This window comes from Oncorhynchus clarkii, chromosome 16 (assembly GCF_045791955.1).
Source record: "Oncorhynchus clarkii lewisi isolate Uvic-CL-2024 chromosome 16, UVic_Ocla_1.0, whole genome shotgun sequence".
NCBI lineage: Eukaryota > Metazoa > Chordata > Actinopteri > Salmoniformes > Salmonidae > Oncorhynchus > Oncorhynchus clarkii.
In genome coordinates, this window is record NC_092162.1 from 15,322,702 (window position 1) to 15,335,654 (window position 12,953).

At 41.8% G+C, this 12,953-nt stretch overlaps 1 protein-coding gene across 1 annotated transcript; it reads left to right on the top strand.

The window, feature by feature from the left end:
- The first annotated feature begins 347 nt into the window (after positions 1–347).
- On the top strand, positions 348–11,856 carry LOC139368025 (somatostatin receptor 2a). Its single transcript, XM_071106520.1, has 3 exons — positions 348–581; positions 4,094–4,882; positions 5,100–11,856. Exons 2-3 carry the CDS (start codon positions 4,157–4,159, stop codon positions 5,514–5,516), a joined length of 1,143 nt encoding a protein of 380 aa, XP_070962621.1. The 5' UTR covers positions 348–581; positions 4,094–4,156; the 3' UTR covers positions 5,517–11,856.
- The last annotated feature ends 1,097 nt before the right edge of the window (positions 11,857–12,953 follow it).

The following is a 12,953-nucleotide window of genomic DNA, read 5'->3' on the forward strand; positions in this document are numbered from 1 at the left end:
AGAGCATAGCGGATCGGCAGCTCCATCTGCATGCAGAGATGAAACCTGCAGCAAACGCGCAATCACCCATCATTCAATTCCACGGAACGCAGCAGTGAGTGCAACGCTCATCAGCGCGCGGACAGGCTGCGCTCTCCTTTGCGCTTCAGTCGTCCTGCTAGAACAGATTTCGCACTTGCTCTGGTCGTTGATTCAGCGCCAGTAGGCTACTTTTGGATACATCAGTTGCTCAAAACGATCTACAAATTATTTACACAATTGTAATTGCTATCTGAGGTATTTAAAAAAAATATATATATATATATATATATATATATATATACTGTAGCCTATTGCCTATTTGACATATTACACATAACTGTTAGATATGTGGTGATGACCGTCGCCACTTTGGTGCACAAGATACCACTGTGCGTAATGGGAGGACAGGTGTATCATACTTTAAGTGGAAGCCACGGGGCAGAATGCTGCCTTCCCATGGATTTTCACTGATGCCCAGAAGTGGAAGTCGGAATACTCTTGGCTGAAATAACACTTTGTCAAAATGGAGCTAATGTGGCGTACAATTTTCACAATAAAAGGTAAGTTTAACCTACATGAATCTTGAAATTGTACGTGCTATTACCAAACCATAAGTAAATTAATTGTGATAACCAGTCGTCAAAGGTTAATAGGCCTACCAAACGTGTAACCAATGTATATTTTTAATCGGACATGGATATTTCTTTATTTCAATTGTCACCTGTTCAATTATGTTATTTTATATTCTGATCAAGATTAGGCAATTTCTCGTGCGCATGTGTGCGCCATTGTGCACGCTGTTGAATTTTAATGCTCCAAATGTATCAGTAATTGTCCATTGTTGAAATTCCAAACGCCATGTAGTACTTGACATATGACATTAATTGAATGTTAGTGTCTACATTTGGAGGCCAAACAGAGAAACCATTAAATGATAACACAAAATAACCTCTGCACCAGCAATATTGACAAAAATATCATAGATTGAAGGCTTGTTTGGCGTGAGAAATATTTTAGAATGATAGAAGACAATAATCATAACCATCTTGCATTTTAGAAGGCCAATATTTCTGCATAAAATATGCACATAATCGATACTGAACCAAAGAGTAGTCTAATAATATCATAGTAAATACTATCTAACATTTGTCTATTGGCTACGATTTAAATATATCTAGAATATTACAAAAAATCCAACTCCAAAGAGAATTGCTGCCACAATTTTTTTCGAATTGTGAAAAAAAATAATCTAGCCAAGTAAAAAATATATGTCCTTGTAAGCTATATACAATGTCATGAATAGTATTTGCTCCCTTTCTAATGTTCTCTATTTTTGCATATTTTTTATACTGAATGTTATCAGATATTCAACCAAAACCCAATATTATATAAAGGGAACCTGTGTTTGCAAATAACCCAAAAAATGATATATTTTATTTTATTAATTAAAGTTATGCAACACCCAATTCCCTTGTGTGAAAAAGTAATTGTCCTCTTACACTAACTGGTTGTGCCACCTTTCACTGCAAAGACTGCAACCAAACGCTTCCTGTAGTTGTTGATCAGTCTCCCACATCACTGTGAAGGAATTTTGGCCCTCTTACATGCAGAACTGCATTAACTCAGTGATATTTCTGGGTTTTCAAGCATGAACTGCTCATTTCACGTCCTGCCACAACATCTTAATTGGGATTAGATCTGGACTTTGACTAGGCCATTCCAAAACTTCAAATGTGTTGCTTTATAACCATTTTCATGTAGACCTGATTGTGTGTTTTGGATCATTTTCTTGCTGCATGACCCAGCTAAGCTTCAGTTCACAGACGGATGGTCTGACATTCTCCTGTAGAATTCTCTGATACAGAGCAGAAATCATTGTTCCTTCTATTAAGGCAAGTCTTCCAGGTCCTGAGGCAGCAAAGCATCTCCAAACCATCCCACTGCCGCCATGATGCTTGACTGTTGGTATGAGGTTCTTACTGTGGAATGCAGTGTTTGGTTTTCGCCAGACATAATGGGACCCATCTCATCCAAAAAGTTGACTCAACTTTGCCCTAAAAAATAAAAAAAATAAACATCTGGATGATGATCAAGGTTCTTGGAAGAATGTTCTATGGACAGATGAGTCAAAAGTATAACTTTTTGGACAACATGGGTCCCATTATTCCTCTGCATTCCACAGTAAGAAACGTATACCAACAGTCAATCATGGTAGTGGTGGTGTGATGGTTTGGGGATGCTTTGCTGCCTCGGGACCTGGAATAAGTATGGAATTGTTGTTATTTGTTCATTCAGGTTCCCTTTATCTAATATTAGATTTCAGGTTCCCTTTATCTAATATTAGGTTTTGGTTGAAGATCTGATAACATTCAATATCAAAAATATGCAAAAGTAGATCACATTTGAAAGGGGGCAAATACCTTTTCACAGCACTGTATACACTGAGTATAAAAAACATGAAGAACTCCTGCTCTTTCCATGACAGACTGACCAGGTGAATCCAGGTGAAAACTATGATCCCTTATTGATGTCACCTGTTAAATCCACTTTAATCAGTATAGATGAAGGGGAGGAGACAGGTTAAAGAAGAATTTCTAAGCCTTGAGACATGGATTGTGTATGTGCCATTTAGAGGGTGAATGGGAAAGACACAAATGTAAGTGTCTTTGAAGGGGGTATGGTAGTAGGTCCCAAGCGCACCTGTTTGTATCAAGAACTGCAACGACGCTGGGTTTTTCACGCTCAACAGTTTCCCGTGTGTATCAACAACGGTCTACCACCTACAGGACATCCAGCCAACTTGACCCAACTGTGAGAAGCATTGGAGTCAACGTTGACCAGCATCCCTGTGGAACACTTTCGACGCCTTGTAGAGTCCTTGCCCCTATGAATTGAGGTTGTTCTGAGTGTTAGAATAGTAGAATACACAAAGTGAAATTTAGAAACTTGGTTGTTGGCAGTTTTCCTCTTGTTTTAGGTCAGTCACTCAAATAGCCCATGTCAGTTAGATTGGTTTAATGTTTTAGATTGGTAAATTAGTCTAGTTAGCTGGCTAGACTGTCTAAACTAGTAATCATGGCCAAATTACTGATCGGGCATGCAGGGCACGTGCCCAGGGGCCCTGACCTCCAGGGGCCCCCATAGATTGTTTTTGTAATTTGCATATTAATATATCATATTAACATGGCATCGGTCATGGCAAAATGTGTAGAATTACAGGAAATTAGCTGTTAAACTGCAAACAAACAAATTCTTCAAAGGAAATGTACTTGTTTATCTTTCGTTAATTAAATCGTTTGTCTGCTAACAGATTCCTCTGTACATATTCAATTACAGTTTTTAATCCCGGTTTTGAGCGAATGTGAGTGTAGCGGCTAATTGTATAGCTAATAGGCTATGTCTTAGTAGATCGACGGAGGTGAATGAAGCTACATCAACCAATGTGATAATGGCTGGGGGTCATTGATGCTTGATTTTGCTGTCGTCCAAATAGCATTTTTGAGTTTTTAAACTGTATAGAAATGCAGTAAATGAGCTTCAACTGTCTTAACAGACCTCTAAAACTCAGACCCTGGCTACGGCCCTGCTGCCACTGTCTCTGACCAGAGCGCTACATGTTTCCCATGCAGTGTGAGCTTCTCATCACCACCAATCCAATAGAGGACCTGTGTTTGCACAATAAACCCAGATCCATAGCTTTATGCCCAACTGAAATAACAGCATGAAATCCTGACCTTTTCCCTGCGCATGGATTTTGTTTTTCCATTTTAAATCAATTCTCAACAAACATTATTTCGGCATGGTCTGGTCCTTTATCATAAAACAAACACCTTTGCATTGGAGAATAGTTTCAAAAGCCCTACGGGAGCAGTGTGGAGTCCTGCAAGTCATATATTGTGTGGGGACCTATAAATGAAGGACCAGGCTTTATTATGTAACTTAATGTTGAGTGTAAACCATTATATAGCAGGCTCAGTTACCATGGTGCTTTGAAGGAATGTATTCTCCCTCGTCGTTGAGTTTCTCTGTTCTCACCCACTGTCTCCATTCTCTCTCTGTACTGTACACTCAGGTGGGATGTGAGCTTAGTGTCTTCAACCCTGAAACAGACCCAACCCAGCCCTCCTCTGTCAGCATGGATCCCTGGCCTCTCCTTCCGTCGCCCCCCAACCTCTCCCTCCCCGAGCCCCTGTACTACGACAGCTACTTCCCAGGGAACGAGTCTGACCTGGGGTCCCGGAATGACACTCCGGACGAGACCCACCAGGCCTTCGACAAGACCAGCTCCGTAGTCATCACCTTCATCTACTTCACGGTGTGCGCCGTGGGGCTGACCGGCAACACCTTGGTGATCTATGTTATCCTGCGCTACGCCAAGATGAAGACGGTGACTAATATCTATATCCTGAACCTGGCCGTGGCCGACGTCCTCTGTATGCTGAGTCTACCTTTCATCGCCGTGCAGCTGGCCCTGGTCCACTGGCCCTTCGGCTCCGTGCTCTGCCGCCTGGTCATGACTGTGGACTCCCTCAACCAGTTCACCTCCATCTTCTGCCTCACGGTCATGAGCGTCGACCGCTACCTGGCCGTGGTCCACCCCATAAAGTCCACCAAGTGGCGGAAGCCACGCGTGGCTAAGATCATCAACCTGACCATGTGGGGAGTGTCCCTGCTTGTCAACCTGCCAATCATGATCTTCAGCGGTCTGATGCCCAATAATAACCAGGCTTGGGCGTGTACCATTGTGTGGCCGGAGCCTCAGGGGGCCTATCAGACGGCCTTCATGTTCTACACCTTCCTCCTAGGTTTCTTCCTGCCGCTCATCGTCATCTGCCTCTGTTACCTGCTCATCATCATCAAGGTGAGCCCCTCCTCCCTGTTCATGGTGTTTTTATTTTCAAATTCACTTTATCTTTATTATTGCTGACGTCTTTGGTCAAGCTCTCCATTCTGACATGCTGGAACCTGTTATCTATCTACCTGTTGCCTGTAACCATAGCGATAGGCACAGTTGTGGCATCTAAGAAGGTAGTATCACCAATAACAATGGATGCATCCCCTCTCTCCCCGTCCAATAGGTGAAGTCGTCAGGCATGCGCGTGGGCTCCACTAAGCGTAAGCGTTCGGAGAGGAAGGTGACCAGGATGGTGTCCATCGTAGTGGCCATGTTCGTGCTCTGCTGGCTGCCCTTCTACGTGTTCAACGTGACCTCGGTGACCGGCACCATCGACACCACGCCCGTCCTCAAGAGCACCTTTGAGTTTGTGGTGGTGCTGGGCTACGCCAACAGCTGTGCCAACCCCATCCTGTACGCCTTCCTGTCAGACAACTTCAAGAAGAGCTTTCAGAATGTTCTGTGCTTGAAGAAGGTGGCGGGCCTGGATGAGGCGGAGCGCAGCGACAGCCGCATGGAGCGAACGCGCATGGTCAACGACGTCACCGCGGAAATGCACAACGCCGCGCTGCTCAATGGCGAGCTGCAGACCAGTATCTGAGTGTGTGTGTGTGGGCTGCTTGTGTGTCTCCTTGAGCAGATGGACAGTGTGGAGCAGTTAGAAGGACTACTCATATTAAAGGCACTCTTCTATAATCTCCTGTAAGGCGGCCCAAACACCAGGCTTTCCCAACCCCCCCCCCCCCCCCCCCCGGGTGCATCTTTTGGTTTTTGCCCCTAAGACTACACAGCTGACTCAAATAACCAACTCATCTTTAATTATTTGAATCAGCTGTGTGGTGATAGGGCAAAAAAAAACAGAGCGTGCACCCAGGCGGGACCCCGGAACCGAGATTGGGAAAACCTGCATTAGAACACATCTGCCAAGATCCGTATCAGAAAAACAAAGACAGAGATGGAATGGAAGAAGATGAAAAAGAGGTCTCTCATGTTTCATTGACATGGATTGATTCGTACTGTCTTGATCAGAATATGAGAAAGCACACTTTTGATTACGCATCTTATTTATTGATCAGGAAAGATGTTACTCACCAAGCCAGATGTCTGACTGAAGCTGGAGACTTTTGAGTTTTGCATCCAGGATCATTGATCATTGATTCTCCGACTTCAAACGATCTTGATGCTGTACATAGACATGGTTTTCTGTGATGTGTTTTTGATCTCCTTGTAAACCCCAGTTTAGCTTAGATCACACCCCATGTTAACTTCCCCTTGTTACTACCATTCGTCTGTCGGCAGTTATCAAGATCAATACTCTGATTTATAGTTGGCTCAACCTTTAGATGTTAGCACGGCCAAGCACACACACACACATTCACGGTCTCCGAGATGGGCTGTTGGTATACTGTGTACAGTTTATAATCTGGTATGACATTTTCTCTTCTGCTGTCAGCACTAGTTGGCTTAAAGGTGATATGCTCCTAGCATAACCAAGCTGTCGTGGTGCCAATCTTGTTGATACTCAGCATCAGTTCTATGCTGTCAGAGTGACGCTGATGATTTTTGAATAGACAGTATTGCATCACTGAGGGAGCCACAGCTGCAGTGTTTTGGTTGGTAGAGAGATGGGTGCATTTCACCACCACAGTCCAAGGGCAATGTTGTTATCTCTCTAAATGTGTACAGATGGAGAATCCATGGTTCTGTGTGTGTGTGTCTGTGTACTTGCCTGCCTTCCTCTGTGTGTGTGTGTGTGTTTTCCCTGGAAGGCCTCACCATGTTAGGGTGTGTGTGCGCCACTATTTTCACAGCCCATTAAAGGAAAGATTCACCCATTTTGAATGTTATATTGTTTTGATGCATCTCTGAGCGAAGTTCTATCAATTCCCGGGGACATTTCATGTTTTCATGTGTATCTGAGCTATTGCTGTTCAAGCAGGCAGAAATCCACCCGGTATGACGTAGCACTGCGATAAAGCCGTTCTTGCTACACTGGAAGTTAATAGGAATACGACTTTTAGATGGTGAAAACGTCTATCATACTTGTCAGATTTCAATACTGACAGATGCCATAACACAGGAGGTTGTCTTCTATCTAATGAGCCATTGATCATATTTTTGCGATATTCCTACCTCGAGAAATGTTTAATTTAACAGAGGGTCCACCACATTTCTCGTAGTTGTCTGTCTCTTCAGTCCAGGGTGCATTGCATGATGCCGTTGCATGGCCATTGAGAATGTCAGACTCCACTCTGTGAGGCACATCGATCTGCAGGTTGAACATGGTAATATAGTGAACATTTTTTTTTTTAGGGGGGTGGGGGTGATTTTACAGCTAACTAGCTACTTTACATGCTGATATTGACTTTGGTATTACTGTGTGTAGCTACATTTGCTAGCTAGCAGCCTACCAAGCTAGCCAGCCAGCCCATATAGAGAGCATTGCATTGTGGGTGTTGTAGTTGACTTGAGCTGCAACAGATTTCCACAACGATTTCCACATGTTGCTACCAACCTTAACATGACAAAATGAAACATTTGTTTACCAAAAAATTGTCCTCATGTATTAGTGTTATTTAACACAGTAAATTATAGGAATTAATGATTCTCTTTAACATAGTGACATCAGGCATTGTAATTAGCATCATTATGCCAGAGGCAGTTGAACTCTCTCTCTCTCTGTACAGTAGATTAGGTAGACCGTACATAGATTTAACCCAAGAGGACGAGGGCGTAGGATAAAGACATATAGGATCAGGAGGATGGAACCTCAGCCTTCTCTCAATGTGTTGTTCATTTGTGAAGGGCTAGAAGCTGCTATCACTACCTTGTTCCTGCACACACACACACAGATACAGACTGACACAGACAAAGTCCCAGACACCTTGAGGAGAACAGGTGGTGTTTGTATGGAGGAACTATCTGCACTCTGCCTCACCCGAAATGTACTTACAGGAGAGCAAAGATGGCAGATATTAGATATCAGGTCATACATTCTTCTACAGTAAGCACCTATTGTCCTCTGTTGTGAGCAATGCCTCTAAGTCGCTTGTTTTCCTTCAGTTCGCAAACCGTATGCACAGTGTAAATATTGTAAATGACATGTCATAATTAGTTTGTTACATGTGAGTTCTCATATGGATGATATTTTATACTGGTCTTTCATAATACAGGGCAGTGTGTGTGTGTGTGTGTGTGTGTGTGTGTGTATTGGTTGGCTCTTCTATCCTTGTGGGGACCTAAAATCCCCCAAAGTACGACAAGGATAGTAAAACAAGGAAAATGCTCCCTCGTGGGGACATTTCCCACATCCCCATGAGGACAAAGGCCCTTAGAGGTTAGGATTACAATTAGGGTTAGAATAAGGATTTGGGTTAGGCTTAGGGAAAATAGGATTTTGAATGGAAATACATTTTAGGTCCCCACGAGGATAGAACAAAATGTGTGTGTGTGTTGAGTCCAATCTCGATTGGCAGGGAGTCAGGGACTGCCGCTTGATGGCACTCATCATTTGTGTCGCCATGACTCACTGCGGTCACTAGGGTATATACTGAACACTGAGTCAATGTGCACACATCTATCTATCTAGCCCATTCATTACGGCGTATCAGCTGTGGCAGTGTTCCAATAAAATCGACTTCATTAGTGAATAAATGAACGCTCCTGAACCTTAAAGGAAACATGATCATATAAATGGTCATCTGGAGAGATGGCATAAGTACAGAACACTGTGTGTGTGTGTGTGTAATGATTGCTAACTAAACAAACTACCCACAGAGAGCGAGAGGAAGGGGTCGAACACGGTCGTACACTGTCCTCAAACGCAGTCTTTTCCGTAGGAGTAAAAGCAGAGGTCAGCCCACACCATCCCTTTCATCATGTCAAGCGTCTGTCTCTCAGGTTCAAGCGTCACAAGTGGTTCACCTCGAAATGACTCAGGGGCCGTACACTACTGACTGGCAGTCAAAAGAAGGAGCAGTTCTCATAATCAGATTTTCTCAATATCAGCTCCTCTTCTTGCTCTACAAGGTGAAATACAGTAACCTGATCCCAGATCTGCTTGTGCTCTTGCCAACTCCATTGCTGTCTTTGTTTGGCCTGACAATGAGTTTTCATGATAGCACAAACAGACTGGCAAACGCAGTTGATGCTACATACTCAAGTACATGCAGTATCCTCACTGAAAGAGGAGAGTGAGTGAGGAGTGACTCGCACATCGTTTAATTTTAGCTGCAGGTGATGGGCAGGACTCACAGGAGGTATGTTTGTAAATTCATTTTGATCAAGCTATGTAGCCTATTGATTCCTTCTTGATGAATAAATAAAACAAATGTTTTGTTTCTCTGTAATGCTAACCCTCTTGAAGTTTTATGAGGTTGGCTTTAGGGAACCTATCTCCCAACCTCATAACTACCCACTGGGCACACACTGGTTGAAGCATCATTGTTTCTAAGTCATTTCAATGAAATTACGTTGAACCAACAAGGGAGAAAAGTTTAATTGACGACTGTGCCCAGTGGGTAGCTACCAAGCTATTGAGACTATCAACAGTAGTGTACAGTAACTAAGTAAAGATACTTTGAAGTACTACTTAAGTAATTTTTGGAGGTATCTGTACTTTACTATTTATATTTACTTTACTTTTACTCCACTACATTCTTAAAATAAAATATGTACTTTTTACTGCATACGTTTTCCCTGACACCCAAAAGTACTCGTTACATTTTGAGTGCATAGCAGGACAGGAAAATTATCCAATTCACACACTTATCAAGAGCACATTCCTGGTCATCCCTACTGCCTCTGATCTGGCGGACTTACTAAACACAAATGCTTCTTTTGTAAATTATGTCAGTGTAGGAGTGTACCCCTGGTTATCCGTAAATAAATAAAATATATAAGTCTCTGTATAAATTTGCTTAATATAAGGATTTGAAGTATTTACTTTTGATACTTAAGTAAAATTCAAAACAAATAGACTTTTACTCAAGTATTATTTTACTGGGTGGCCTTCACTTTTACTTGAGTCATTTTCTATTAAAAGGTATCTTTACTTTTACTGAAGTATAGCAATTGGGTACTTTTTTCCACCACGGTCTATAAATCAAGTTAGATCAGCTTGTCTAACATTCCTGCTGGCAAGGTTGCTAGACTTTAGAAAAGCAAGCAATCACTAAATGTACTGAATAAGACTCACATTCCTTTCAATATTTTACCCAGATATTAGCAGAGATGAGGGGAAGCATATTTAGTCAAAAGAAAAAACCACACCAGTTAGGAGGATAAAGACAGCTTGACATATGCTTAGATATGCAGAAAAAAAATACTTGCTTTAAATGTAATCTGGCACCTTATGATAATATCATGATATTTGTGTATTAATTATGAAATGATATGTGCCTGTATTGATTGTGTGTTATCATCCCATGTACTGTGTTGTAATTTGAATGTAATATCCGAGGCATGTTTGTGCAGTACGTTAAGATGTGGGATTGAAAACAGTCAGAATGACACCCTCTGGAATGTGTAGAATAGAATTAGGCATAATGATTATGGCTATAGATTGCAGGGGGAAAAAGCTGTTTCAGGTGTTTGAAACCCCCTTTATCCTCACATACATTGTGCCACCTCGAACATAATGGCCGCCTGATGCCACTGGTGTTCCAATTGGTTTGATAGAGAGTATTCAATGTTATATGAGGTAGTCTACTGGGGCTGGAAATAGTTTTTACTGGGGTGGTAATTTACCAGGTGTACAGTGTACATAACACTGCAATGTATCTCCTCTGACACTTTGTTCTCTTGTAGAGATAGAGGTAGCAGAAGAGACACCCTGTTAGCAAATTATTAGAACAATGTTTAGAGATTCTGTTTTACCCTCAATGGCCATAGAAATGGGAGGGATATGTATATTCTATAAAATCGTTGAAAAACCGAATGTGTTTTATGGCTAAATACTGTAATACAGCAAATCTGGTTGGGATATCCCCACAAATGTTGCTAAATGTCTCCCTCAGCTGGTTAGTTTCTGAAATTGTGTAATGTGATTGCCCCAAGGATGTTGGGCGGATATAGAGATTCAAACTACTCTGCAATGGTAGGCCACTATGGATACACTATATCTACAGACTGGTCCATAATTATTGGCACCCTTGATAAAGATGAGCAAAGAATACTTTAAAATAAACAATATAAGTAGCTATGTGGTATGCAAAAAAATATATAGGGGAATTATTTTATACTAATACAACTGTTTAGAGAAAGATTTGGTTTAACAAACAAAATAGGGGTTAAAATGATTGACACCCCTGTTTTCAGTACTCCAGCTCCCTCCCTTTACGAGGAAAAAGACACAGCCACAATCCACAAAGAAATGGCTCAACATTTTGCAATGGCCATCTCAGTCAACAGACATGAACCCCATTGAAAACCTGTGTTTTGAATTGAAGAGGGCAGTCCATCAGAGCAGACGAAGGATATCAAGGATCTGGAAAGATTCTGTACGGAGGAATGGTCAAAAAACAAACAAGAAAAGTGTTGTTATCTTTGCAAGGGGACAGTCTGAGTACTGAAAACAGGGGTGCCAATAACTGACCCCTGTTTTTTTGTATGACTTGTTAAACAAAATCTTTCGATAAGCAATTGTATTAGTATAAAATAATACAATTTCCAATTTTTGTTGCAGACAATATAGCTCAGTGTTTGTATTATTTATTTTATACAGTCTTTTTGGCACATCTGTATCAAGGGTTCCAATTATGGACCTGGATGTACATACTATGATAGGATTAAAAGAAGGCTCTTTGTCCATACAGCTGCACAACCAAACAAACAGACATTGTGAGATCCTGAATGGTTTTTGTAAATATGTCATATTGTTGCTTCTGCTACTGCTGTTACTACGATTACTACTTGCAATTAAAAGCAGTTCCATTTGAAAATGGATGGCTATACTCATTTGGGTTGACTAATCGGTTAGCTTTTGAGATGAGTGTGTTGACTTGTGTGGTCTTCCTTTCTCCTCCTTTTTGACTGAACATCTGTTTCTTGTAGGTCTATTCTGAGGGTTAGTAGGTTTCTGTAGGTGAACTGTTTGCATGTTTCTACATGAAATCTACGTCAGGCTGGCAGAGAACTTGTCCACCGGGTGCAGAGGAGGGTGTAATTATGCGTCGCCAATTTTAGTTTCACAGTGACTCACCACCCATGCATATTTACTTTGCTGTGAAGTCATTGCAAATTCCTTCCTTTGCAAAAGTGTTATTATTATTATTAAATTAAGTAAGTGGCCTTGTACGAGCCAGAATGCTCATAGGCATTTCTGTAGCATGAAGCAGCTTGACGTACAATTACACTCCCGATCTATCTCCTTAATACCGAGTGCCAAGCAGAGAGTCCCATCAAGTCCCATTTTGACCGTTTTTAGTGCGACTCTGCCGTGGTTTAAACTCCCAACGTTCCCATCTAAAAACGGCTCGCATGCACGTGAAAACAAAACATTGATTTGCAGTATATGTAACGTCTGTATTCATCAACGGTCACATATGAAACAAAACATGGTACCGCAGGACAGATGCGTCCACGCTCCTTCAAATAGCATAGTGAGATGGCCATGTAAGTCTATTGCAAATTATAAACTGGGTGGTTCGAGCCCTGACTGCTGATTGGCTGACAGCTGTGGTATATCAGACCGTGTAACATGGGTATGACAAAACATTTATTTGTACTGCTCTAATTACGTTGGTTACCAGTTTATAACAGCGACAAGGCACCTTGGGAGTTTGTGGTATATGGCTCTATAGTGGTGTGTCACTGGCTCATGGTACATTGGTAAAATGTAATGTAACGGAGACTGCAGACTCACAGCAGCCTTGTAGCATGATGAGGATTCGGAGAGCAATATAAAGCTCTTATTTTATTTTTTTTATTTCACCTTTATTCAACCAGGTAGGCTAGTTCAGAACAAGTTCTCCTTTATAACTGCGCCCTGGCCAAGAAAAAGCATAGCAGTGTGACACAGACAACAACACAGAGTTAC

Excerpts from the sequence above, each read along its gene's own strand:
- LOC139368025 (XM_071106520.1), top strand. The coding sequence starts at position 4,157 with ATGGATCCCTGGCCTCTCCTTCCGTCGCCCCCCAACCTCTCCCTCCCC. Across the intron at positions 4,883-5,099 it reads ACCTGCTCATCATCATCAAG|GTGAAGTCGTCAGGCATGCG; the intron begins GTGAGCCCCTCC and ends CCCGTCCAATAG.